The sequence below is a fragment of the Podarcis cretensis genome (genome assembly GCF_951804945.1).
Source record: "Podarcis cretensis genome assembly, chromosome: 4".
In the NCBI taxonomy this organism is placed as follows: Eukaryota; Metazoa; Chordata; class Lepidosauria; order Squamata; family Lacertidae; genus Podarcis; species Podarcis cretensis.
In genome coordinates this window covers 80,366,420-80,394,294 of record NC_137173.1, presented here as the reverse complement: position 1 = coordinate 80,394,294, position 27,875 = coordinate 80,366,420, and the positions used below count along the sequence as shown (strand labels likewise).

Below are 27,875 nucleotides of genomic sequence, written 5' to 3'. Positions count from 1 at the left end.
TCTAGTTCTGAATTTGAGTTTATTCATCGCTTATTCATCAGCTGACCATTCCGCACTGGTCTTCCTTCCATTTCATATTGGGCCTTGTATTCTAAAAAGCTGGAGTCCTGTATGGATTGAAGGTCATACAGAATAATCAGCATGTACAACAGAGGTAATTCGACTTTCAAACAGATATACCCAATACAAAGTTCCTGCATCTTCCCTGCCCTGGCTATCTTCCACTGACTCCACTTGGGTGATTCTGAGATGACCAATAAACATTTTGAAACCATGAGCTCACCATTAAACAAACCTCTTCTTGCAAACAGGCAAATATATTTTTGTGGAATGGATAGGATTGCCAGCTGGCCAGAATTTTACTGGTCTGGTTTGTATAACCGGTCTTGTCTAGCAGTTTAAAAAGTGTTGAGTCAGTGAACTCTGGAGCCAGCTTGAAGAAGGCTTGTTGTAATTTCTATATTACAGTAAAAGCAAGAGTCATGTGGTAACTTAAAGACTGAGGATTGTATCCAACTAAGTTCTACTCAGAACTTAGCTGGTCATGTCTATTAATTTCAATGGGTCTACTCTGAGCATGACAAGTTACCGTAGATACAACTCTTATCAAATTTATTGTTAGAGTTGGCACCTTGCGCTTGGCAGAATCTACCATCATAACACACCAGTCTGCTGAATCCTTCACCCCCCTGGCCTCTCACCTGGAAGGCTAGTCTTTTCGAAATGAATAGTTGGCAACTCTAAGACTAAAAGAGATTTCTTGTGAGCACTTACAATCTTTTAAGGCAGGCATAGGCAAACTTGGCCCTCCAGATGTTTTGGGATTCAAACTCCCATCATCCCTGACCACTGGTCCTGTTAGCTAGGGATGATGGGAGTTGTAGTCCCAAAACATCTGGAGGGCCACGTTTGCCTATGCCTGTGTTAAGGGGAAGGGTGAAAGAGGATTCTGACTTAATGTCTGCACCCATTATGCTCCAAAAAGCACACACAGGTACAAACAAAATATTAGATGGAAACTGTTTTGTATCTTTTTGTTCAGCTTGTTTGAAGATTGCTCCAAGCGAGTCTAAAATGTGCAAAAGCACTGAGGGCATAGGTTAGGGTCAACACAGAATAAAACATGTTCATAGGCATGCTTAACTGTGTAACCTGGTTTGAAGTTTTGGACACAACACTATACGATAGTTTAGCATTATGTGCACACAGAAGAGTTCGTTTCCAATTTTCTTAGATAACTGCAATTCATTGTTTCATCCAAACAGGAGAACTGGGGCTAGTTTTAGCTATGCTTTTATCCAAACAAGCCAGGGTCAGAAACAATGATTTGCTCTTGGGTTTGTTGTTTGCTGGTGCCTCTCACCCTGAAATCTTACCAAAGGGTGGAATGGGATGGGTGGCTGCGGCAGCAAATGGCAAAGGGAGACTGGTGGCAGCACAGAAAGCAGCGCAGCTCCAGCTGCCTAAAACTCCCTCAGCCCAGTGCTATAGGGAGGTGCTGAATGAGGCTGTTACAGCCGCCACAATTTCCTTCCTTATCCCCAATGCCTCGGCACCCCACCACCCCCATAAGTATCTCATATATTCACGCCTCCCAGTGCTACCCGTGTGGTGATATTAACCATTTTCTGGCTACTCCTGTTTTTCCTTCCGCTTCTTCTGCCTCATCCAGATGGGAAAACAGCACAGCCAGCTGCTTTCGGGCCTGCAAATGTAAATTCCCACAGTTCATTTCTACATATATAAGGACATAATCTGGAACAAAGGTTTCTTAGGAGTCAAGAATGTGGCTCCAAAGGGGAAACCAACTAAATTAGGGCAGCATAAAGGCAAGAGATAGCCAACAAGTACAATAGCCAACAAGTACAATAAGGAAAGATGAAAAGAACCCAGTCCTGAATTGAGAATATTCCTCCATGAACCTCTCAACAAGGCTCTGCAGAACATTTTTCTTCCTTTACCTATGTGGCTTGGTGACAGCAGCAGTGTTGGGAAGGAGATCTGGTGGCATAAGATACTTATATTTTAATATTCATATTCTGCCCTTCCTCTGAGTCTTAGCACAACCTCTGTGGTTCTTCCTCACTGGCTATCTCCATTTTATCTCCACAACCAACCTGTGAGGTAGGTTAGGTTGAGAGGGGATGACTGATGGTCCGAGTGAGCTTCATAGCCAAGTGGGGATCTGAATGTGGATCTCTCCACTCCTAGTCCAACTCTCTAACCGCTACACCATGCTGGCTCGCCCTGTATAATAGCATTGGATGAGGATCCCATCTGGAAGAACACAAATAGCAAATGCCTAGTATCCATTTAAGTGGACCCACACTATTCTAAAGGCAGGTGGAATGAGTCAGCATTGTGTGGTAGATAGTGTTGGACTTGGACAAAGCAGAGCCGGGTTCAAATCTCTGCTTAGTCATGAGGTTCACTGGCTTACCAGTGGGTGAATCACTGTCTCTCAACCTAACCTACCTCATAGGTTAGGAACAAATGAGGAAACCCCCAATCACACTGCCCTGACCTCCTCAAGGGGAAGATGTGTTACAAATGTAGTAATGAATAGTAGTAATACATGTGCTGAATGAGAATTTCAAAGACTGAGTAGCAGCCCTGACCTACAAGCACACAAGCCCATCCCTCTCACAGGCTAAGGCTATAGAGTGATGATTACAATCCAGCACCTATTGAAATTGTTAAAAATAAATAAATCCCATTGATTTGATTGACATATGCTCAGAGGAAGGATTGTGTAGCTCAGAGGCAAAGCACCAATAATGAACCACTGTTTTGGGAACCCGTCATATGACAGAGCCATATTCCTGCAAACAAATTACAGAGTTTTCTCACGTTATTCAACTGTTGGCTTCACTGACTCATCTTAACAAACAGAAGCAAGAAGTCAAGTGAGACTGCAATTCTAGGCACACTTAAAAGCAGAACAATCCATAACTTGTTTGGGGTTCTGTTTTTTTTAATAAAAAAGAAAGTACCGCTAAGCAGAGACAGCCCTATATATTTTACTGCCTGAGGCAGAGCAGCAAATAGCATTCCCTGCCCTCCCCAATCAATTCAAAGTGTGTACCCAAGTTATTTTGGCGCCTGAAGCAGAAAATCTTATTGGAACATAGGAAGCTGCCTTAAACTGAGTCAGACCATTGGTTTATCTACCCCAGCATTGCCAACACTGACTGGCAGCATCCCTCTAGGGTTTTCAGGCAGAGGACATTCCCAGACCTCCTTCGGGATGCTGGGGATTGAACCTGGAACTTTGTGCATGCAAAGTGCATGCTTTGCCCCTGAGCTTCCCCTGACCACCTGCCATCCTCCCTGGCAGTAAAATCAGGTAAGCCAGCTATCTAATGCAAGGGTCAGCCTGCAGCCCTTTGAAGACAACTCTGAACAACCACAGACAACACGCAGCTAATAATGTTCTAACATAATATTTGTAACATGTATTATTTGAAGACAAAGCAGTGTACATAGGCCATAGCAGTTAGCATATGGGACCTGCTCCTCCTAGTGGTCAAAGTATCTAGCAATCAGTGTTATCAGGAATGGATGGATGGGGAAGACTGGGATGGGAAAATATCAATCATTTACCAGGTTGCTGCTATTCCAAATATAATTTTTGAAATGTTTATAACCAGCCACTAACAGGAGTTCTGCACGAGCCCAATCAGTAAGCCCATTTAATAGCACCTGATTTATTATCCCAGATAGTCCAACAGCCACAGAAACCACCTGGGTGTGGAATCTAGATGCATGTTAAAAACGTTTTGAAAAATGCTTTTTAAAAAAACCGTTTTGAAAAATGCGTTGAATTTGCTGTAGCTCACAGTCGCCATGCCTAGTGTCACAATTGTATATTGCACTTTACCACAATGGTTGGCCATTGTGAGAACAAGATGCTGGACTAGATGGGCTTTTGGTCTGATCCAGGAGAACTCCTCTTATGTCCATAGAATCATAGAATTGTAGAGCTGGAAGGGGACCCCCAACGGTCATCAAGCCCAACCCCCTGCAGTGCAGAATGTCCCAGCATTCTGTGCCCACAGTGCCTATGCAAAGCCCACAAGAGGGCATGAACACTCTCCCTCTGATGATATCTAGCAAGTGCTATATACTACTCTCTGAATAGTAGCATCATGTACTAACACCTTTACCACACCATACATTTAAGGCATATTTAAAGCACATGACTTCCCTCAAAGCATTCCTGGAACTGTACAGTCATACAGGTTGAATATGCTTCAAGTTGTGCGCGTACAGATTGCGCTCCGCGGCAACCCAAAAGTAACGGAGTGTGTTACTTCTGGGTTTCGCCGCTCACGCATGCACAGATGCTCAAACTGACGTAACGTGCATGTGCAAAAGTGGTGAAAAGTGATGCACGCATGCGCAGACGTGCCGTCGCTAGTTAGGTTTGCTTCTGGATGCAAACGGGGCTCTGGAATGGATCCTGTTCGCATCCCAAGGTACCACTGTAATTGCCCTCTCAAAGAACTACATTTCCCAGCAACCCTGAACAAACTACATCTCCCAGGATTCTTTGGGAGAAGCTGTGTGCTTTACATTTACATTGAGCGTGCTTTAGGTGCCTGGTATAGATCTGCCCACTGTTGTTGTTGATTGGGAACCACAAGTAGCATGACATATTTTCCTGCATATGAACAAATGTAAACACCTTTTTTTGCCAACTGGGAAAGATAGCGTGCAAAAAAATGTCTAGAGAGCAAAACCTACAGCCGTTAGCCTAAGCCTGCTTTACTAGGAAGTAAGCAGCAATGAAATTAGTGTGTCAAAAAGAGCTAAGCAAACATATTTGGGATTTAGGAATGAAATGCCTTCCACTATTCTGGACCCACAACCACATTTTTGTAAAACTAAGCATTTTTAAGCTGGCCTTTCCCACCAATGTCTAGCACAACAAGTAAAAATATCGCCATACAGCGTTTCAGGAGATTCCTCTTCCTTTTCATGCTGCTTCTCCTCTGTCAAGATTTCTTCAGTTTTCTGAGAAATTTTAAGAAATAGTGAATTCTTTGTTAATGCTAATAATCTATAACAGTGAAAACAAGCAGAGTTCTTTTCTGGGAAACTTTTTGCTAAAAAAAAAACCTTGCTCCAGGGTCATGCACAGTTCAAAACATGTGACTTCAGTGAAACTATTCCTTAAAAAGAAAAGAAAAAAGCTTCATTGCATTACTAGCTTTGGACAAATGGTGTATTTAATTCAGGCCTCTCTTTGTATGTCATGGAAAAGCGCTTTCAATCCTGGCTAGGCAACGCTGAAACAATTTCTTTCTACTTGCAAGGCTTGATTGTTTATGATATGTGAACATGAGGCAATTCAACTAGACTTTTAGATTTAAGGTTCCTTTTGCCAAACATGCTATTATAATTCTGATAAGTTTCATTCCTGCCCTCCCCCCTCATTAGTAATATTTTATACTGCTGACATTTTAAAATTATCTTCAAATTTTGTATTGTAAGCTGCCTTAAGGGTCTGACAGAAAGGCAGGTAATAGTGTTCGTATTGAAGTGCAACAAGGCATTTACCCCAAGCCTGCAAGAAAAATTGGTTATACAACCTAATCAGGATGAATGTGTTTATTGATACAGACAGATGAGAGCCTTTCTGTCCACCCAAGAGTGCTGTCAGCTAATCCTAAACTGAAGTTACGTTTACGCTGCATACAGTGAAATGTGGAGTCATCACATTTTATATGAAGTGTGATGCCGTGTTTTCTACCTTCTCCCACAAAAAAACATTTCACAGTATCCACAGTGACATGAATTTTGTTGCATACTTTCAGGTATGTGTGAACACACAAATATGACTTGAAAGATGCCTGGAGGATTTGCATCTAAATGTGAGGCGCAAGTCTTTGACAAATCAAGAGCTCATGAACCTAGTGCCGCAATGCTATTTTGTGATTAGTACTGTGTCAAAAGTCACCAGACAACACAGTACAGTGGTACCTCGGTTTACATACGCTTCAGGTTACATACGCTTCAGGTTACATACGCTTCAGGTTACAGACTCCGCTAACCCAGAAATAGTGCTTCAGGTTAAGAACTTTGCTTCAGGATGAGAACAGAAATTGTGCTCCAGCGGCGCAGCAGCAGCAGGAGGCCCCATTAGCCAAAGTGGTGCTTCAGGTTAAAGAACAGTTTCAGGTTAAGAACAGACCTCCAGAACGAATTAAGTACTTAACCCGAGGTACCACTGTATCTTAATAAGATAGCTGTTGTCTTGCTGGATCAGACCCAATGGTGTCTAGCATTCAGTTTCCAAGATGGGAAGCATATAGGTCTGAGGGTCACTGAGGCTTTTTGTCATATTTCTGAACAATATTATGTCCAAAGTAGCTCTATAAGGTAACAATGCAGCGTGAAAAAATACTTCCTTTCTCACACTCATTGGATGACATTCCAACATTTCTCTGACGAAAATAGGGATGTCCTATTTAATAATAATAATAATAATAATAATAATAATAACTATTATTTTATTATTTATACCCACTCATCTGGGCAGCACACTGGGCAGCTTCCAACACATATAAAACCATAACTAAACATTAAACATTAAAAAAACTTTCCTATACAGGGCTGCCTTCAGATGTCTTCTTAAGGTTGTATAGTTACATATCTCCTTGGCCCCAGGGTTACATAGCTCCAACATTTCTCCGATGAAAATGGGGACGTGCTAAGGAAAAGCAGGACTTTCTGGGATCAAATCAGAAACCAGAACAGCTTCTGTAAATGCAGGACTGTCCCTGGAAAATAGGGACACTTGGAGGGTTTGGGATAAGTGCTTTGGCAGCCATTTCCAGGCCAGCAAATTCAGCTGCAAAGCAGAAGCTGGAATATTGGAGAACGTTCCAGCACCTTCTGCATCTGCCACCACCAGAGCCCAAAGCTGTGAGAGACATCAGAAGCAGGTGAGGAAGTCCTGCTCTGTGAACGACTAATACCTGGCTGCTTCAGGCAGCCATTTCCAGGCCAGAAGTGCTGCAGAGTGGCACTGGAGGACTGGAGCAACTGCTGTCCAGTGAGGAAACTTTGGCCTGGGAGGGATTAACAGCAGTCATTTTGAAGAAACTTAGGGGACTGAGAGGAGGCTTCTGACACCTTTGTTGCACTAGCTCCTTCTGCATCTGTTACCATAGCCAGAAGGCAAGCTCAGCAACAGCTGGGTGAGGAAGCCCTGATCTGTCATCCAGCTGCTTTGACAGCCATTTCTGGGCCAAGGGAAGCTTAAATGCTATTTTTGTGATCATACACTTAGTTTACTATATTTTAAATATATTGGAAGCCCCTCAAAAACCTCAGTTAGTAGGTAGGGTATAAGGCAGTCTGAATAAATAATTTTTTTTAAAAAAAAATTCCTTCACATTCTTTGCACCATTAGTAATTTCATGACTATCACATTCCCTTACTTTCAGGTTGCCTGAACTAAAAAAAATTCCCCACTTCTTAGCAATTTCTTCCTAATAATCAACACCACTGATCACCTTTCAGCCAACAAACGTAAGATGCTGCAGAAAGAGCCCACTCAGCTCCTGGTGAATTACTGCTCTTTATAAATGCCAAGGGAGTTTGAATTCAGCTAATGACTTCCCACGATCTGCGTTACTAAAAATAAATGATATCTAAAATGGGAAGCATTCTGGTCATACAGCACACTACAGAACATAAGTGAATAATATTGCATTTGGATATTTTATATCATCAGTCCCCAGAAGCCTTCGTCAATTATCATAGCCTTTAAGAAAAACAACTTGTTTTCATTCTGTGTTTTTTTTGCCACCTATCAACATCTGTTGTCGAAAGGCAGGATATAAATATTTTCAATAAATGCAATTTAATAAATGAAATTTAACATAGCGGGAAGAAGCCATGGTTGCCTGCATGCAGGGCTTTCCCCCTGAGCCGGAACTCAGTTCCGGCACCTCTCAGGTGGGTGTCATTGCCATTATAAGAGAACAAAGGAGGCATTCATAGTGAGTTCCTACAACTCTTTTTCTAGAAAAATAGCACTGCCTGCATGTATCCATTCATCACACTTGCATCTTCCCTTCACGAAAATATAGCAAGTCAAAAGTATGTTCACACAACTTATGCCTACCTCTTCGACTCTATCTCTCAAATCAATCTCCACAAATGACAAGTCTTTCTGCAAGAGGAACATAAAATAAGAGAGAACCAAATTGTAAGGTACCTTTAAGATGAAACTACACATTACACACATATGGGTGTAATGAAAACGTCACAAGTGCTCTTCCTAGGGAAAAAACATATGGCGGCCTCATGTTACACGGCTTGCATGTAAAGTGAGTTAGGCCCTTAGAAGAGCATTAGGGAAGTCCTTAAGGCTTTTATCACATGTGTTTGTGTTAAGTCAGTGTCATCTTCTGTTAACATTGGCGGCCTTGGGAGCAAAATTGGAACATGGTGGTAGTGCAGGAGGGTATGTGAGGTCAGCAAAGCTACCTTCATAAATGGTATCCCTGCAACTTGCAAAATAATTGATAAGATAGATGGTATCAGGACAACAGTGGGGTGTGGAAGGGGCAGAAAAGTGGCTATGGCAAAGTCATTTCAGCCATCACCAAGCTTATCGTCATGTTTTTGGCTTAACTTATTTCATTGCAGGCTTAATGCTTAAATGTTGAAGGATTGGGTATTAATCTCTTAAATCGGGGATGGCGAACGTTTGGCCTTCCCATCAGTCCCCGTCAGCATGACCATTGATGAGAGATGATGGGAACTGCAGTCTAAATATAAAATAAAATAAATCAGCAGAGCTGCAAGCCTACACATTTGGTATATAGTTTGAAGATTTTTTATAGGATTGGAACTAAAATACAAGAAGATAGAATGTACCTATAATGACAGCATTCTGGACAGAGATATTCTTACTTCTCTGGTTCTCTGCTTGGAGGTACATTACATATATTTGAGCACTTTTTCATTTATAGCAAAATACAAAAGATTTTTGCCATCTTTGCTGCAGCTGAGTAAGCTTGATAATCAGCACTCAACAGTGTTCTATTGTATTTGTCTGGAGTTTTTCTCTACTTTTTTCAAGCTGCACACCAACTTCATTGGCCTCAGCTCTTGGGTATATCAAGGGGCCAAAATGGACTCTGTTACACAGGAGAAAGTGCTCAGGGATCCTACTGTGATGATCGGCAGCAAATTTTTCTGCACCAACTATCTTAATTGTAAAATCAAAGTTCATTTCTGCTCTGCATTAGCAAAAGTTACACTGGTTGGTTGTATATTTTCCTTGAGGTTGTTATAAACATGATCAAGAAAATGGATGCAGAATTTGCCCCATATTTTATAGGACAGAATCTGCGTCAGGTAGAAAAGGTGGCTAGCCTATTATCTACTGCAGAGATAGCACAGTCTCTCGGATACACATACACCAGACAAATAGCCACGAGAAGGAAGCACTTTGTGGACTGGAACAGATTTGAGAAATCTTCTTTCAGATTCCGTCCACACGCTTGGTATCTCTCAAAACAATCCTTTTGCTTCACTGCTGATGAAAGTAAAACTGAACATTGAGCCATTCTTTCCGAGAGTATTACTTGCCTTCATCTCCAGAAGAACGTCTTCCATTTCAGCATCTGACTTTGCTTTCTACAGATTTAAAAAGCAGAAGGTTAAGTGTGTTGCGTTTTTAAGAGGCAAGCAAGCCTAATTTCTCTAGTCTGGGCCCACTATGAACTTATAGCACAGGCTCCCTTTCCCCAAGCTACATAAAAACCCTTGTGCGTTTTGGGAAAACTAACAGAAAAATCCATGCTGTTGTATTTATGGCGACCTGGTTAGTGTTTCGAGCCAGCCATAGCAACATGGTGTGTGTGTGTTTGTATATAACCCACAAGTGACAAATGCCCTTTAGACCATGTTCCTGGGATCTATGGGGAGCAGAGGCCGGACTCATTTACCCACACCTGTTGCAAGGCCTGTCAGTTCAAGCAGCCATCCTGGCTCCCTCTGGCCCTGAAATCTCAGTGAAACCCCTTATTGCGGTCACAACCTATTGGCTTCTCCTTGTCTGTGCACAGGAAAACTGCCTGGGACTGAAGAACTCTGGGACTTGTATTCCTTGAAGGAGCACGTTCTGCAGGGAAAGTACATTTCTCCCAAGAACTGCAACTCCTAGAGTTTCCCATACAATCTGTATTTCCCCCTTTCCCCTCTTACACGTCTGTGGTGGGCCTGATCCAACAGGGCCCTCCTTGTAGAATGGCTGTAGGGTTGCCCTATTTACTTTTCTATCCCAAGTAGGCTTTTAAGATTGACTTTATTTGGACCACTGCATGTTTTTGAATTTTTCTTTTTATGTGCACCACTTAGAAACTCCAGTGATTTAGTGGCATATAAATAGCTCAAGTAAATTAAATATCCGGGGTGGCCTTGTTGAGCAACATTTTGTTTTGAATGCTGCTGCTTTGGTCTGATGCTATTTCTATTTGGCTTCAGTAAAATACTTAATAACTGGATACATCAGGAAAACAACAGGCCCTCCAAGTGTCCCTATTTTCCAGGGACAGTCCCAGATTTACAGAAAGCTGTCCCAGTTTCTGATTTGATATTGGAATGTCCTGCTTTTCCTTAGGATGTCCCTATTTTCATTGGAGAAATGTTGGAGTGTATGGAGTAACGTGACACCCGAGCCAAGGAGATAAGTAACTATACAACCTATAGAAGGCACCTGAAGGCAGCCCTGTACAGTGGTACCTCGGGTTAAGAACTTAATTCCTTCTGGAGGTCTGTTCTTCACCTGAAACTGTTCTTAACCTGAGGTACCACTTTAGCTAATGGGGCCTCCTGCCGCCACCGCTACACAATTTCTGTTCTCATCCTGAAGCAAAGTTCTTAACCCAGGGTACTATTTCTGGGTTAGCAGAGTCTGTAACATGAAGCGTCTGTAACCTGAGGTACCACTGTATAGGGAAGGTTTTTTTAAAATGTTTAATTATGTTTTTATTTATGTTGGAAGCCACCCAGAGTGGCTGGGGCAAACCAGTCAGATGGGTGGAGTATAAATAAAATAGAATACTAAATAATAAATAAATAAAGGAATAGGACATCCCTATTTTCATCAAAGAAATGTTGGCGGGTATGAAATAATTCTGGATGACTATCCTAGAACATGATATATAATCTAGCTGTCCACACACACACACCACTTATGGGAATGGGTTTGGAGTCCAAACTGGAACTCCAAACTGGCATGTGGTCCTTGGAAGGTTTCCCACTTGAGGATGGAGAAGTTCCCCAACCCCTCATGTAAACAAACACAGAACTACTTGTACTTAGAATTTTTGTGTTTCCTGACCGTTTTTTCACTGATTTCCACTTTAACAGATTCATCTTGCTCACGACCACTTTCTTTATCCTTTTTATTGTCATACACTTTCTTCTTGATCTCTTTAAGACTGCACAGGAAGAGATATTGACATATCAACAGTTTTATTATAGTGATCCGGTTGAACAACTGAACGGAGGTATTTAATTCACAGCAAAAAGTTTCCGCTGGCATTTCTCACCTTATTTAAACAGTCATGTAGGGCAAAAAGAACATGCTTTTAAATCTGGACCCTGCTCATTGCAACTTACACATGTTTGTGTGTGCAAGAGAGGAGATGCTAACCCATCCTGATGTAAATACAATTATAACATTAGGTGTAATAATTAAGCACTTCGCTTGCATTATAATGAGATAATCCTTACAACAACCCTGTATGTTCACCAAGATAATAATCTTCCCCAGTATTGTAGAGGGAAGAACTGAAGTGAAGAGCAAGCAGCTTTCCCAAGGCTGCCTAGTGGGTTCATGGCAGAGGCAAGATTGAAACCAGGGGCTTCTGATTCATAGCTCAGTCTCTGAGCTACTGTACTACAGGAATTCACAGCACCTAGGATATGTCTCCTGCTTGTCGTGAAGCACACTGAAGTGAGGCAAATGGCTCTTTACTGAAGATTACTCTTTATTCTAGCCCCCTGTGCATAACTCTGTTTAGACTAGGCTGAGCTACACTCTGTTACCAGCTAAGGTCTTCTTCTGTCCTCTGTGCGCCTTTCTCTGTGCCCGAAACATCTAGAAAAGGGGAAATAAAGGTTCCATAAACAGTGTCACATATAGGCAGAAATCGAGCTTTTCCTTTTTGAGGGCTACATTCTCCCATCATAAAACAAAACAACCCCAAGGTACCCTAGTAGAGCCAACAATGCAGTGTGCATCATGAATGGTTGTGGAAGATGGTAGTGACTGGACAGCAGATGGGAAGCTAAACTTAGTCTAGTAAAACCAAGAGAAATGAAGCCTTCCTCACCTGCTGCCTTGGTTGATAATAAATCAATGGAATTTGTAGAAACCTAAGGCCTGAGGAAGGCATAGAACACAGGGAAGTGGTTAAAGTTGACATGCTGCAGGATAGGAAAATGCTTACAGGGACCTAAGGAGACAGAGATGTATGTATATTGCTGTCAGAAAAGTGGCGGGGAGAAAAATATTTATACTGGCTCCTAGCAAGAGATAGTAGTTGGGAACATGAGTGAAATAGGGCAGTCTAGATAGAGAGCAGGAGGAAATTCAGGGACCTGAAACAACAGGAGTGGAAATGCAGAAAGGAGGGAGCAAATCTAGAACGTTTACATCTTGTGTTGGATGAGCTGATTCGAGATTCTGCTGGTGTACTGCTCAACCTGCTGCCTAGCAATTTCCCTGTCTTGAGATGACAGAGGTGGCCTCAGAAATAGTGTTGAGGACCCCCTTCAGATCAGAAGGTAGTGCTGTGGGAAGATAATTCAACCCACAGAGCCTTCCTCGTGGGGTGTGACAGAAAAGTTTGTTTTGCTGGACAGGTTGGGTCACCAGGTATTTTCTTTTTCTTTTTCCCTGCCAGCAAACGGTTAACGAACAGCAGCTTCTGATTGGCCAGGGTTCCAGGAGGGGGAGTTGAAAAAGGAGAGGATTTGGAGAGACAGGTTTCAGGTTGGGAGATAGGGAGTGAGGCAAGAGAGAGTTAGTTCTGGGTAGAAACATCCACTCTTGAGGAATGTATCACAAGCTAGAGAAAGGAGTCTCTGCGCTTAGTGTGCAGGACAGTGTGTAGTAAGAGTAATAGGCCAGGAATTAACTGGGAGGCTGAGCCAGGAGAAGTAGAAGCTGGAAAGATACAGTCTACTTAGGTCTCAAAAAGAGAAAACTCCCAAACCAGTTAAGAGGGGTGGTGTGGTCCCGTTGGGTCTGTTACTTGGAGTACCTCAGGAGTAGGGTTGTCGAAGGGGTGTGTAACTGACAGGAAATACCACCTTGTCTAAGAACCAAAGTATTAAGCGGCAACAGCTGTGCAACAACTGAGAAAGAACTGAAGTGAAATAGCTAGAAATAAGCTGAGCATTTATTCTTTAGTCTAAAAACCTGTAACATCCACCTGAAGCGAAGTAACTGAACATAAGCAACTGAAGTTTAAAAGAAGCTGCGCTTGATTAGAAGTCCGTAACAGCAGTTAGATTTAGTATAAATATTATTAGGTGAACGGTTACCTGAAATAACATAACTTGAAGCATCCACTTTGTGTCATAAACTTCCTTTGTTTAATAAAACCTTTCTTGTTTGTTTGCTCAAATCCTGCCTGAGACTCCAAATCATTAAGTTTTCCTCCACACAAGTCCCCCATTAGATAATCTGGGGTAATTTGTAGAAATTCGTGTAATTGGTGTACTGTGAGGTGGTTGCACTATATTTAAGTGAGGGCCGGCCCAATGGTGCCAGGGTGAAAAAGTGCCGCTGCATGGGGTTCTGCAGGGTTCAGCCTGGACTCCCATTTTATTCAACATCTACATAAAACTGTTGTGTGGGAGCATCGGGAATTTTGGAGTATGTTATCTATCTGCATCTGAACTGGAATTGTTTCCCCATGTATTAATTGTATCATCATTTCTGTGTTGCCCACCCTGGGCTCCATGGGAGGAAGGGCAGAATATATATCAATATATTTTAATCTCAAGTGGTGGTGAATATGCTTAACACCACGGTGCCTGACTTTGGTGTTGGACTGGATAAGGGCCATCAAACTGAAGCTCTGTTAACACTGTTGACACTGTGAATAGGTGGTTCCTCTGCCAGGATAAGTGGCATCCGTTCTGCCTGGGGCTGCACTACCCCTGAAGAATCAGGTTCATTGCTTAGGGTACTTTCCTCCCAGGCATTTGATAGTTAGCGTTTTGTTGTTTGCTGCCTTTTAATCTCTTGCATGATTTTTTGTATTTGTATTTTTGCTGTAAGCTGTCGTGAGATGTTTTTTGTATAACAAATGAATAGTGCATACTGGGGCTTGGCAACTGATGAACTATGGGCCTTATCTGTTTCTGGAAAAGATACCTGGCCTCCCACAGGTATCAACACAAGAATGAAAGAGCCAGCTAATGGTCCACTTTGAAGGTGGAAAGTGTGACACTGGCCAATCCCTTCTCAGATTTGCTCTCTGGCAACACTAATTGCTTTCCAGGACTGTAGGACAGTAAGGAAACAGAGAGATGAATCAAAAGCTATTCCTTTCTTAGATTTTATACATAAACAGATTTGCTTGCTAAGTTACTTACCAGCTTCCTGCAATGTCTTTTCGATTAGGCCAGCTAGCTCAGGCTTAAGCGTGTGACCACTGAGCCTAACCGTCTTGCATTTGTGAAGATCTGACGTTTCTGCAATCCGGTGGGACCCTGGCGATAGTTTTGTTGCAAAAGGCACACCTTGCAAACGCTTCCTGTGTGCTATGCTTGCAGCCTTTGACATCTTTTGGTTCTTCATGTTAGCTGAACATGGAGAAATGATGTAGGACTCTCTGTTGATACATTTCTTAAATGTGTTGCCTTGAAAACATGTGACTTTTGTTCACACAGGGTTGTCGTGAAGCTTCTATGACATCACAAATGGTAGACTGAAACCATTGCCTCATCCACCAAGGCTGCTTCGCGGATTGAAAGATCACCTTACACATTCTTCTATGTTTGTTTGGTAAGTACCCATACCAGGATTGTTCCTTTGGCCACCAAGCGCTGGGGAAAGATCTTTTAACTGTATGTTATCAGCTATGGCTCTAATTGGAATGAATTGTGTGCCATGGTGGTACCATGGTTCTCCATATGTTGTTGGATCCCAACTCTCACCTGCTTCAGCAAGTACTGTCAATGATTGGCAGTAATGAAAGCTGCAATTTAGCAACATCTGGAAGACCACATTCTCCCCACCTGGCGCCATCTTTGGCTATTCCAACTATCATCACTGATGATTTATTTTTATTTTATTTTTTTACAAAGTAACCTACATGGTCCTCCTCCCACAGCTTTATAAAATCATTGCATGATCTTTAAGGATGCAAAAGCTGGTGTGAAAAGAGGATATTCCTGAAACTGGGCAATATTAAGGGAAAGAACTTTTGAACTGAAAGGGAGGGAAGCAAAAAAGGATGCAGGTTTTCCATGTGAGGACAGGCAGAGAGGCAGGATCCAAGAGGATGCATCTGACACCAACCCCTTTTAGACTGCTAGATTTGCCCAAAGCAACAGCTACTGACCAGGCTAGCTGCTCCCTGGCCTGGGGCCACCCATTCACATCTCTATCTCTGGTTTCCTCTTCACCCTCCAACATGGCTGCAACTTTGAGAGCCCAGTTTGTCAAACACACTGTAGTTCGCAGTGCCGCCTGTCTGTGGCTGAGAAAACTACACCATTATTTCTTTAAATCTATTTTTATATTGCCAAAATTTAATATAGGTGCTTTTGTTTAGATACTGAAGGGAGTGGGAGAGATTATTAGGTAATAAAAGATACTACTCGTGGTAAGAAGAAAACACCATCTTTAATATTTTCCTTTTTGTATCCAATATCACAGAAACAACGTCCCAGAACCAAAGTAGCCTCAAGTAAAAAATAAAGTAAAAATGTGCCTTCTAATCTCAGTATGCCAATTCAAACTGGCTCTCGCTGTTGCCCAAAACAGTGCAAGTCCAATCCTAATTGCTTGCAAGGAAGTCCCACTGAATTCAATGGTGCTTAACTCCTAGATTAAAGCTCGCAGCCTTTCCAACTACAAATAAATTTTTTGCTGCTGTACCTTAGGAAAATGCAGTAAGCATCAGCCTTTCCTTTCCAAAAAAGGCCTGGCACTATTTAGCGTATAACATATGCACACATACACTTTTCAGAAATAAAACACTTCTTTTAATTGGCAAATAGAACACACATTGCAGGTCATTAGTATTTAATTAAAAGACTATTAAGTTACAAATACACTTTTTTAAAAAACAAAAAAACAAGACTGGCATTCAAATGGCAGTTCACGGCACATATAGTACAGTTCTTTGTCCAGCCTTCCTGTTGGCAACCGATAAGATATCAGTTCTCATAGGCTTCTAATATACTCAACTGCTAAGAAGAATAAAATCTGTAACCACTAAAAAACAGAGGTTGTGTAAAAGTTCTCATTCCTTATTTTCATGGGATTTGAGCATTGTGGGGCTGGATTGCCGACATTTGTTTTCTATATTTCTTTTCTGCTTCAAGTGCCTGGCGAACATTACAGACTTGCTATTATGCAGAAGTATGGAATCTTCTCATCAAGCTGAAAGCTCATTAATTATGGTCCAAAAATACGCCCACACCCCATAACTTCTGTTACATTACTTAGACTTTCATCAAAGCCCAGCATGCATTGAACCAGACTTTTAAGGAGGCTATGACATATAGCTAAACAGCAATATACTGTGTGTGCATATATCTATAGATAGATACACACTCACACAGACACACAGGGTTGGATCAACACTGTTCATTATACTTAGGTCCACTGAAATCCATGGGACTTCAGATAATCAAGATTATTTTTTTCACAGTGATTTCAATGAGACCTAAGTATCACTTCGTCTGAATCCCAGTCACTACATACATACATACATCACACACACATGCACACAAGTCGTCTTCATTCCTCCTCTTTGACAACGTTTACTTGTTTTTTATGAGGTTCATAACTCAGTCCACTTCATCTACACGCATATTAACAAGATACACCTTTGTATCGATGCAATTTAAAACAAAACAATGAAACACATCTCTATTATTGAAACACTTTTGTAAAAAGTACAACTCTCATCCCAAACAATCGAGTAGTGCTAGGAGAACATGAACTTCAGTTTCAAACATAATTCAGTCCAAAAAAGAAAAAAGAAAAAAGCTTTTACAACTTTTTTGTTATGGACTCTGTATGCCCTTCCCCCCAACACTCTTCTCCTGCAGAGTTAAGGCAGCACTATTTCCTAATTATAACAAGCTACTCTTAAGTTACAGCTCTGTCCATCTTCAGCCTGCTTTAAAAGGAATGTTTTCCTACGTGGATAATACTTCTTTGTAGGTTGTGCAAACCATGTGGTAGAGGGAATCAGAATGCAGGAGTCTACTTCCGTCGCATCCATTTCCCTGTCTGAAATGCATTGGTATTTAGTTTGCAGCAATCAAATCTCTCTGGTAAAGTTATTATGAGAGAATACAGCAGTTCCTAGCTTTTTTTTTCTTTCAAAATTTCCCTGAGGAAGAACCTGGTGAGGTTCAAAAACAATTTAGGGCTACCGTGCTACACAGCAAGACCATTTTCAACTATTGATTTTAACTCTGCTTTCTTCAGCATGTGCGCAGTTCAAACAGAACACATGTTCTTATCGCACACGACAAACTGCTCACGGCACAAACACTTTTTTTTCTACATGGAAATACTTTTGATATAGAAAAATTGCTGCATTGGAAATGGCCCTTAGGAACATGGAAACAAATAAGAGGCAGTAATTCAGAAATGCAAACCGAACTTTCTCGGACCAGTCTTCCATGTATTCTTGTACTATTTACACTTTGAATTAATTTCCATTATTCTTAATGGCACCACTATATAGCAAAAATAGAAATCGACAGAATGCCTTGGTGGAAACGATTTTGTATCTCAAAAATATCAAAGAGTACCATTTAAATATTAGAATTTTACCTTAAAAAGCCAGCTCTTAACCAAATATTACACGGCTGATGTGAAGACCAAAATACCCTGCTTTTCAACCTGCTTGTGGGGAGACTGCACTAAAAACCAAAAAGAGCTCATCTCCGCTTAAGTTTTAAACATAGCCATAAAAAAAGCAAGTGCTGCAAAGCCTTCGCTAATTGCTGTGTGGCATAGAAAAGAAAGTAGTCAGCAACCAAAAAATAAGAAATCTAAAAGAATGCTCTCAACCATGTACAGGACTGTGGAAGTTGTCAATATGAAATCCACACACCTTGATCATTGAACTGATCACTAGATTCCAAGAAACCAGAGCAACATTTTTTTTAAAAAAGAAAAAACAGCTCAAACACAACACATACAATGAAAATTGCCTAGAAGGCAGAGTTCCTTCATCTGTTTGTTATCAGATGAATAAAGTGCATAGCAACTATTGTAACAGTTCTTGGAGAGAGATAGAGAGAGAGAAAACACTTAGCAAGCCTCAGCGAGCTCGATGTTTAGGTAGGTACATCCCGCTACTGGTTGGCTTCTCTTTGTTCGTTTCATTCTTTTCCTTTCTCTCATTTCGACCCGTCAACATCACTGCCTTGTAAATTCCTTCAGACTTCAAATGGAATGCGCTGAGATTTCCGACTGCTGCCTGATGTAGCTCTGGAAGCTCTTGTCACCGATGGGGTGTTCCCTAGAGAAGGAGGAGAAAAGCGACAAAGGAGAAAACAGGGAGGTTTTGCTTCTGAAGCTGCAGGTCTAAAGAAGGCAGACCTGAAGCAAAACAACAAACCCCCCAAAAGGAGAAGGGTTTTTACCTTTCACCCTCTAGGTCATGATACTTTGGCCTTCCAAATGTCACTGATCAACATCTCCCATTGGCCACAGCAAGCATGGCCAATGGTCAGGGATGATGGGAGTTGTAGTCCAGCAACATCGGGAGGACCAGTTCCTCACACACGCTTTAGGAAAGAGATCTGGCCTGAGTGACAGCGTCGTGGGAACTCATGAAAGCGAACAAGAGACATCTTTGGTTTCCAAAATTACAGGCTGCAGTTCATTTTAGATGGTCGAGGGGCAGGGGGCTTGGGAAGCAACCCGATAATACTGCAGGTGGCATTTTGGCAGGACCAGGGAGCAAGGTGAGAACTGCAGGATACCCTGAGCCTGTGAATAATTTTACAGGAGGGTGCTCTACTGCATAGAAAATATCTGCAGGCAGGAAGTTGAGGACTTTTATATTTTGAGTAGGAAAGGGCAGTTGTGGATTGTGGGGCTGAATTGCCTAGCTTGGCACAGGAACATAGAAAGCTGCCTTATACAAAGTCAAATCACTGCTCCATCTAGCTCTACACGGAGTGTTTAGCAACTCTTCAGGTTTTCAAGGGTTTTCCAGCCCTCCCTGGAGAAGGAACCTGGGGTCTTCTGCAGGCGAAATATGTGCTGTACCATTAGAACTGCAACTTTCCCCAAACTGAATGACTAGCCAGGTCTGGATGTAGAACACACCAAGCTACATCTCCTCTGAAAAAAAGCTTTCTGTGCATTATTAAAGATCACACCCACCCAGAGCAACCCACACTTACTGGCTTCCATATTTTGTCTTCTTGAATTTATCCCTCTTGTACTGGGCATGTTCTTGCTCGAGGGTTTTAACATTATCTACAATCTGCTTTAGTGTCTTGTAGGTCTCCTGAGGGTCATCGATAACAAAGGTTGAATACTCTTCCTGCTCTGGTCCATCGTACACAGATTTACTGCCACAAGCCTCTGTTGAAAAAAGATGAAGAAAAATCCAGCTCTCATGAAGGTCAAACAGCATCACCAAAAAGGGGTAAGACACTCCCCCACCCCACCCCAAAGCAAACTTAAAAAGAGCTCTGCGATTTCAGCCCAGGGGCCAAGCATCTCTTGGAAGCTCGGTCAGTAGAGCATGAGACTCTTAATTTCAGGGTTGTGCAAAAGATTCTTGCATTGCAGGGGGTGGACTAGATGGCCCTTGTGGGCCCTTCCAACTCTGCAGTTATATATGATATGTGTACAGTGGGCAATCTAGTGCCTCTGGGAACTCGCAAATGGGGAATGAAGACAATAGCCTCCCACAGTGTGTCCCCAGCACCTCATGTTTAAAGAGACACTACTTCTGAACCCCGAGGTTCCTTTTAGCTATCATGGTTTTCACAGCCATTGAAAGTCATCTTTTCCATTAATTTGCCTAATCCATGCAAACTAATAGCTACAACTACAAATGTGAATATCTGGAATAGGGAATAATTGCAGCCAATCTTTCATTTAAGATGGATTCAGGTGGAGAACTACCTTTGAACACATTTCGGCAAAAGTCAGCAAACATACTGCTGAAATTGTGTGTGTGTGTGTGTGTGTTTGTAAACCCAAATTATACTCAAAGCAGTCTTGGGCGCTGTCAACTTTTGCATGCGTGCGTGGGGAATGAAGTGCTTCATCCTGCTATCTATTGCATTGGGATGCCTTTGCTTTTTGCCTTGCTCTTCACACTTACCGTATTTTTCGCCCTATAGGACGCACTTTTTCCCCTCCAAAAATGAAGGGGAAATGTGGGTGCGTCCTATGGGGCGAATACAGGCTTTCGCTGAAGCCTGGAGAGCGAGAGGCTCTCGCTCTCCAGGCTTCAGGAAGCTCTGCGCAACCCTCCGGAGCCCGGCGCGAAGCCGCGCTGGGCTCCGGATGGTCGCGCAGAGCTGCCTGCCCTCCCGGGGTCCACGCAGCTCTGCGCGACCCTCCGGAGCCCGGCGCCAAGCTGCACCGGGCTCCGGAGGGTTGCGCAGAGCTGCCTGCATTAGGAAGCCTCAGCGCGCCCGGGCTTCGCACAGCTGTCCGCAAGCCTGGGGAGACTGGCGCGGCTCCCTAGGCTTGCGGATAGCAGGCTCTTCTGGGGGCTGGGGTCGTGGGAAGCTCGGGCTTCCCCCACGCCAGCGCCGTGCCTGGGGGGGAAATAATTTTTTTTCTTTATTCCCCCCCCCCCAAAAAAAACTAGGTGTGTCCTATAGGGCGGTGCGTCCTATGGGGCGAAAAATACGGTATCTATGTTGGGCCAAAGTAAGGAATGAGTCCTCCTGCTTCTATCACAGGCCTGTTCTGAACACTTCCCTCCCATGCCTGCTGTTTGCGTCAAGAAGTAAACTCCCATTGGTGACAATGGGAGCTTTGCTGTCAGGGTAAAGGGCAGCCACAGTTGTTGGGGAACGATTTGGATTGGGACTATGGTGGGGCAAATGGCTAACACAGAGACACCCCTGATGCTATAGTCCCAATCATGACCATGGTCCTCCATGGCTGCTATTTAGTAACGGGGGGGGGGGGGAGAGAATCATGCAAAGGCCAGTCATATGATTAACTTGTTCCTAAGGAGCACACAAGTGCCTGAGGCAACAGTGGTTCTTCACTGGCAAAGTGCTTTTTGTATTCAAAGCAGGGAACTAAGGGCAAATGGATGGCCAGCTCAGACATGGAAAGAGAGTTCACAGGTTTGCAATTACATGGGGTCGGAGGAAGTTTAAATATATCTGGCACTATTGGCTTACATCCTACAAAGTTATATTTATATTTTAGCTTAAGATATCCAGCCTCTGTCCCTGTGCTGAAGCAGAACCTGAAGTTTGGCTAAGCTGCTGTTCAAAAATAGCTTTCTAGAATGCCAAAAAACGCAGTAGTCATGTGATTCTTCTACCCTCCTTTTACATTCATTGAATACTCCGTCTGTTTGACACTCAGATTTCATTGATTAATGTGCAAAAAGAAGTCTATTGAGACCTAAAAGAATTAAGGAAAAATACAGGCATACTAGCAGATAAGAGAAGTGTGTACTACAAAAATCTATTAGCTGCTTCTTTTCTTTATTTTTTATGTTATTAAAATGCAGAACCAAGCATAGAACAAAATAATCACAGAAAACAGGTGTGAAATATTGAAGCAGACACCAAAAGGTATCATTTGCTATTCTGAACAAACTACCTGCAGTGTATAGCTTAACAGTCGTAGGATTTTGTAAATAAATAACATTCTTTAAAATATAATTTTAATTTAAAATGACATGTACAGACAAAGGAATACTTCATTTGTATACCCACCTTGCATTTTCTCCAGTTTAACCATATACAAATTGAAAAGGGAATAGATACGTTCAGTTTCTCTGTCTCCATCTATGTCTAATTGGATATTTGCTGGGAGGCCCCTGCAGAATAATTTAGAATAACACTTTAAGAATCATATGTTAAGAAACTGAGAGTTTCTACTTTTCCATTATGGTTTAAAAGGGCACCTGATTAACAGAACAGCAAGATTTCAAAATGGTACAATATGAGATAACAGAAGTATAATCAATTTTAAAGAGAAGGGGCGATATCTAATGTTAATCGTTTGCAGGGCAGACCTACTGAAATCAGTGGCTTATTTCAGTGGGTCTACTCTTGAATACGGTTAATGTTGGATATTAAAGTTAAAAGTTATAATTCAGTTGGAGAGGCATTCCAAAACTGAACCATAATAGTGTGGGGTATTCCTATTGCCAGAATCTTATTAAAATAACATATCATTTGCAACCAGCCAGAAGATGGCTTAATGTCTAGAAGTATTTTCATGTCTTTTTAGCTCAGTTGTGAATCATTAATAACGAGAGCTTAATTAACAGATGGATTAATTGGTTAAATCTGCATAAATGTGAATATGAATAATCTAGCTTTGCAAGACCCAATGATCAGCTAATTGTTGGCGCTTTGCCTGCAGGTTTTGTTTTGACCACAAGGGTTTGATGTCAGGTGGCTGACAAATCTATTCCAGCACCCTTGCACTAAACCATGGTTTAGCATTCCGTCCCATTGCGGCTACTTGTCTTGTACTAAAAACCCAGCAGCACACTTTCATTCTTATTCCTATATCGCTTAGCTACAGAGATTTGTAAGTGTTGTAAACAGGCAAGGAAAACTAGGCTGAGAAAACAAGTGATTGCATTGGACACCGACATAGATTCAGCTTCCTACCACTTAGAATCAGCTCCCTCACTCTTTCAGACGTCTGCAGGATACACATTTCATCACCAAGTTGCTTCAAAGCCAAATTTAGAACAGGAAATATATCCTAGAAAGTCCTTACCCAGTGCAGGGAGTACAGCCAGGGGTATTATCTGCTGTCGCTTTGCAGCACAGCCAGTGCCCATTAAGGTATGCAGAGGGGTGGTAGACAGCGAGGCGTTTCTTGTTACACTGGCTAACTTTGGTGAGGATATCAATCCAGTCCTTGGCTTCAACACAATTATTTGCCTGGATATAGAGAACTCTTTCGGGCTGAATTACTTGGAACATCTGAAAGGCAGGCAGAAGAAAAACCAATGACCAACAAGAAAGTCTGCTTAAATCCTTATCTTTTACAGAAAGAAACCTGAAAGGGGGACCCTATTTTAGACAGTATGGGGTAAAAGAGTTAAGAACGTAAGCCAAGGAAATCCTTGCCCAGAGATGAAGCTCAATAGGTAGCTTTAGGCCCATCAACCTAACACAGGTTTGTTGCAATGATAAAAATGCCTGATGTTTTACAACTGTTTAGAAGAACAAGCCGACACGGCTCACAGGAAGTCACAGTTCAGTATGCCCAGTTTCTTCTCATTTAATTACAAGCAGTTTAGGATTTAAAATGCTTGTTTATTTAAACAAATCCCACCATTGTACCATAGAAAACAAACTGGCTACACGGTTTTAAAAACAAAACACATGAAACCCAACGTTGAAAACAATATAATCTAAAAACAGTGGTAGTATAATGTAATTCATAAATCAAGCTTTTGCAGAGGAAGTGCTACTATTCTGGTTGCTTAGTGCACGCGCTCTCTCTCTATATATATATAAATGTAAAAAATGTATACCCCAGCCAGCCTATAAAAATATACAAAAAATGCACAAGTGTAAACATGAAACTCATGATTTATGCTTCCAGATAAAAGAGGTGCTTTTATATTGGTTGTGAATTCACACAGAAACTTTCGTCTCTGCACTCTCATGAAATAACCACAGGGATTTGTTGCATTTATACTGACTTGTATTGTGCAATGCATGCTCTCCAAGACTAAATGATGGAATTTCACCCCCATATATGTAAGACAGGGCAATTTCAAAAACACCACAATTACATAAAGTTCAGATATCATAAACTTAGTTATTACAGAAGAGATCAACTATAAGCAAGCCAAGGTTTGTAACAATTTCATCCGAATGGGCTGTATTTTGGGATGTTGTTGCTAGAGCGGGAGCAGAGGCGTTCTTGCTGTGGTCTTGTGATTCCTGACATGGTTGTGTTAGAAACACCTGTTCTCTACAAGTACTGACATAAGCTGACATTAATAAAGACATGGTTCTTAAAAACAGAAAGAGGGGGGGGAGTAGCTTACATTTTTCATTTTGAAGGACTCCTCCTCCAATTTTTCTACTGCCAGAATGTTTTCAATTGGAATGTTGCACAGTGGATGGTCACCTGCAGTAGGCAAATGCAGAAAAACAGGATCAGAGAACTGTAGGGTTGGAAGGGACCCCGAGGGTCATCTAGTCCAACCCCCCACAGTGCAGGAATCTCAAGTATCCATGGCAGACGGCCATCCAACCTCTGCTTTAAAAGAAACACTTGGTATGAAGGGGGGGGGGGCACATTGCCTCGGGCTAAGACTTCTGCAGCATCCTTTCTGTAGTAACAGTACTGCACGTCTGAGGCCAAGCACTGCTACTCGGAGACTCCTGGCTTCCGCCACGCTTGCCGAAACAGCCCACAACCAAGGGCAGAAGATGGCAGAGGACACACACCAGCCCTTTGCTAGGAACTGGCGCCTGATCATAATGAGCAGAGACCAACTGTAGCACTCTACCTGAACAGCCACCCTCCTCTCCCCCAGATTGTGCTCTTATCCTTAAACACTGATTTTATGACCGCCACAGGAACTAGATAGAAACACAGCGAGTAAATAAAAGCTCAGCTTTTAAAGGAGAACGCTTAAAAAACACACCCTAAAAACGATTTTAAAATGCATTGAAATGAGTCCTTATTCCTTTGTACCGTAGAGAGAAGAGAGTAGGATGTCACAACAGCATACCAGCACTGCATTTTGCATCATTATAAAACATTTAAATTAGCTAAGCGTTAATGAAAATGGCAGCATCTTTAATACCTTTGCTTTTCTGATAGGTAAATTCATGGTTGGTAAGTCGAAACCACCTCTTCTTGAAGTTCTTCATACCAAATCGTTTCCTACCTTGTGCCCTCTTGATCATGAACCTATTGCAAAGGAGAAGGTGACAGAATTATATTTTTATTTTTATTTATTGAATTTATATCTATATTCCCTGGTAGTAAGCAAGAGACTGTACCCTCAGAGACAAGGGGACACTGTGAAATATGCCACAATGAGGATGCACTGAATGGAATAGGCTTAACCAATAGGTGCTAAGTCCAGTTTTAGGAAGGTTCCAGGCATCACTTAGTAGATCAATTTAGCAAGTCACTCCTCATACTGCTTGCAGGCGGTTGCATGTTTGAAAACATCCACGTTTCAAACCAGTACTTTACATGGGTAATTAAGAAACTTTCCCACATGCAAGTTGCTGGCATGGAAATTTTATGGAAGAAGTGATTGCCCACAGACATTCTGCAGTGGTAGAACTGCATGTACATTGTAGAGTAAAATGTGTTCTTGTTTAAACTTTCAAATCTTCTCTACCCTGCTTTTCTCTTTGATTCGTTTTGAAAGACAGGCCCAGTCGCTAAAAGTAATGGCTATGTCAGCATACTCTAATACAGAACATGTAGAATTTTGTTAACCTCTATACTAGGCAGAAGGGCATCTCTTGTAAATAAACACCAAGTCACTTGTTGCACAGGTAGTTTTTATCTGGTAAGTTAGAAAGCAAGAGTGGCTGTTGAAAGGAAAGAAGAAACCAACCCAACCATTTTGCAGTGCACTCAATGTTGCGAAAGCAAAGAGCATATTTTTGACTACATTCTAACTTCTGAATTAAAAGTAAAAGTACTCTAGCTATGATTAATCAACTTATGAGTGTAAGGGATCATGAAAATACGAATCTAGGATGGTGGGGGATCATACTAGATATTGAATGATTATAATCTCCAACCATTTTGTAACCAGTCTGAAAGTTAATTTAACTTGGGCACATAACGGTTCAAGATAAATCACAGTTTTAAGAAATCACGAAAGCCACTTTGATTGTTCTTGTACAGAAACATAAATAAGAAACTAAGAAGAAGAAGCGGCTTTTAAAAAAAGCAGGGGCAGGAAGAGGAAAGAAATGTCAAAATGTTTCAGGTAAACTCTGTATCATCTACCAGCAAGAAAAAATCCTTATCAAAGCTTCCAGCTCAGGATGGACTAAACTACCAAAACTCAGGTAAAACCCAAACATACGAAAACATTTCCAGACAACCCTTGAGGTAATAAGGAGAGGCAATCTTGACAAGTCCCACCTACATTGTAGTGTCATGTGGACTTGGTACCCAAATACAGTGGTCCTGAAGATGACAGCAGCAGATTCTGATGGGAAGTAGGAAAGGGGGGCCCTATCACAGCTAAGTCAGGCTGAAGAACCTCAGCAAAGCCCCGCTGCTCCTCTGGCTCATGAGGAGACCTCTCTCCAAAGGCCGTATATGATTCCCCTTTGGGCTCGGGGGGGGGGGGTCTCCTTGTGAGCTGGAGGTGCAGCAGGGCTTTGCTGAGGCTGGTCACGTCTCTACCCCCCCCCCCCGCCCACTTCTGGGGGCCAACTGAGAGATGCCGGAATGCCGTTCCGGAGCATTCCGACTGAAAAACCGCCCTGATTCTAATGGATTTTTTAAGAATGAATGCTAAATGTCCTTTGATGAGGCACCTTCCTGTGTGTTCAGTAGGTACTGATGCAGCATAGAGAAGAAAAACACCCCCATCTGATTTTTCAGTCACCCTGCATGGATATCCAAATTTCTCCCACCCCACTCCACCCCACCCCAGTTGAATACGCTCTCTTGATATTGCCATGGACAGGTAGCTGTGGCCAAGTACCAACTGCCTTCACCATCTTACCTGCATGAACTATTATCATCAACTTTCTTTACTGTTAGTTTAAGAGTCCTTAACACAGCAGGCCAAGCAAGGAGAGACAGAAAAAAATCAGACAGAAGCAAAAGAAAGATGTAGAAATTTCACATTTAAGAGTCAGGAGGGGACGATTACAAAAATCATACAAACTTATTTTAAAAAAGCAAAAGGAAGGTGAGCACAAATAACTAAAAGACAAAAATTAACTTTTAGGGGGCAAACAAGATTCAGGAACATTATTCAGATTATGTTCAGAAATAGGCAGCTTTCTATCATGTTCACTTATTCAGCTTTTAGGTAACTCAGAAAATGTTTCTGGTGAAAACAAATTTGCTTGTATTTTCGGTTATTATCATATCCTCTAAGGCAGTGTTTCCCAACCTTGTGCCTCCAGCTGTTTTTGAACTACAACTCCCATCATCCCTGACTAGCAAGACCAGTGGCAAGGGATGATGGGAATTGTAGTCCAAAAACAGCTGGAGGCACAAGGTTGGAAAACACTGCTCTAAGGTACTTCCATCCCTAACAATTTGGTAGCATCTCCAAATTTGACAAAATGAAATTTCCCGTTGCTTAATGAATATATACTAGAGGCAGCACTACCAAAAAAAAAAAAAAGGAACTATGTTCCACCCCAAGCAGGTGCTGAACTATTTACTAATTGAATTTGCACCAGGTTTTGTTTTGTTTTTAAAGCCTGATGCA

At 42.0% G+C, this 27,875-nt stretch overlaps 2 protein-coding genes and 1 long non-coding RNA gene across 4 annotated transcripts in view; 1 reads left to right on the top strand and 2 right to left on the bottom strand.

Moving 5' to 3' along the window:
* Positions 1-14,933, bottom strand: LOC307214286 (uncharacterized protein). 2 transcript variants are annotated; one of them, XM_079973106.1, is made up of 8 exons: positions 14,641-14,929; positions 12,079-12,130; positions 11,369-11,468; positions 9,609-9,660; positions 8,138-8,181; positions 4,952-5,016; positions 1,623-1,705; positions 1-107 (listed from the first exon to the last, which is right to left on the bottom strand). In XM_079973106.1, the coding sequence occupies exons 1-7, from the start codon at positions 14,843-14,845 to the stop codon at positions 1,633-1,635; spliced, it is 591 nt and encodes a 196-aa protein (XP_079829232.1). In that variant the 5' UTR covers positions 14,846-14,929; the 3' UTR covers positions 1-107; positions 1,623-1,632. The 2 variants fall into 2 exon arrangements, with proteins under 2 accessions (XP_079829232.1, XP_079829233.1); XM_079973107.1 differs by lacking the exon at positions 4,952-5,016 and having other exon boundaries at positions 14,641-14,933.
* LOC307214335 lies at positions 13,263-27,875 on the top strand. The gene is made up of 6 exons (XR_013837930.1): positions 13,263-13,915; positions 14,938-15,052; positions 19,746-19,901; positions 25,271-25,377; positions 26,321-27,536; positions 27,681-27,875. It is a non-coding gene; the product is annotated as an uncharacterized lncRNA (long non-coding RNA).
* RASA3 (RAS p21 protein activator 3) overlaps positions 16,235-27,875 on the bottom strand; it is a 123,273-nt gene continuing 111,632 nt past the window's right edge. The window contains exons 19-24 of the mRNA XM_079972572.1: positions 25,254-25,360; positions 24,486-24,568; positions 23,198-23,406; positions 22,177-22,280; positions 19,654-19,837; positions 16,235-18,761 (exon numbers count right to left, since the gene is read on the bottom strand). Coding sequence (XP_079828698.1) covers positions 18,686-18,761; positions 19,654-19,837; positions 22,177-22,280; positions 23,198-23,406; positions 24,486-24,568; positions 25,254-25,360 — 763 coding nt within the window. The 3' untranslated portion in view covers positions 16,235-18,685. The remainder of the gene's footprint in view (positions 18,762-19,653; positions 19,838-22,176; positions 22,281-23,197; positions 23,407-24,485; positions 24,569-25,253; positions 25,361-27,875) is intronic.

Excerpts from the sequence above, each read along its gene's own strand:
- LOC307214286 (XM_079973106.1), bottom strand. The coding sequence starts at position 14,845 with ATGAAGAACCAAAAGATGTCAAAGGCTGCAAGCATAGCACACAGGAAG. Across the intron at positions 12,131-14,640 it reads AAAGACATTGCAGGAAGCTG|ATGTTTCGGGCACAGAGAAA; the intron begins GTAAGTAACTTA and ends CCCCTTTTCTAG. Across the intron at positions 5,017-8,137 it reads TGAGAGATAGAGTCGAAGAG|AAAACTGAAGAAATCTTGAC; the intron begins GTAGGCATAAGT and ends AAAATTTCTCAG.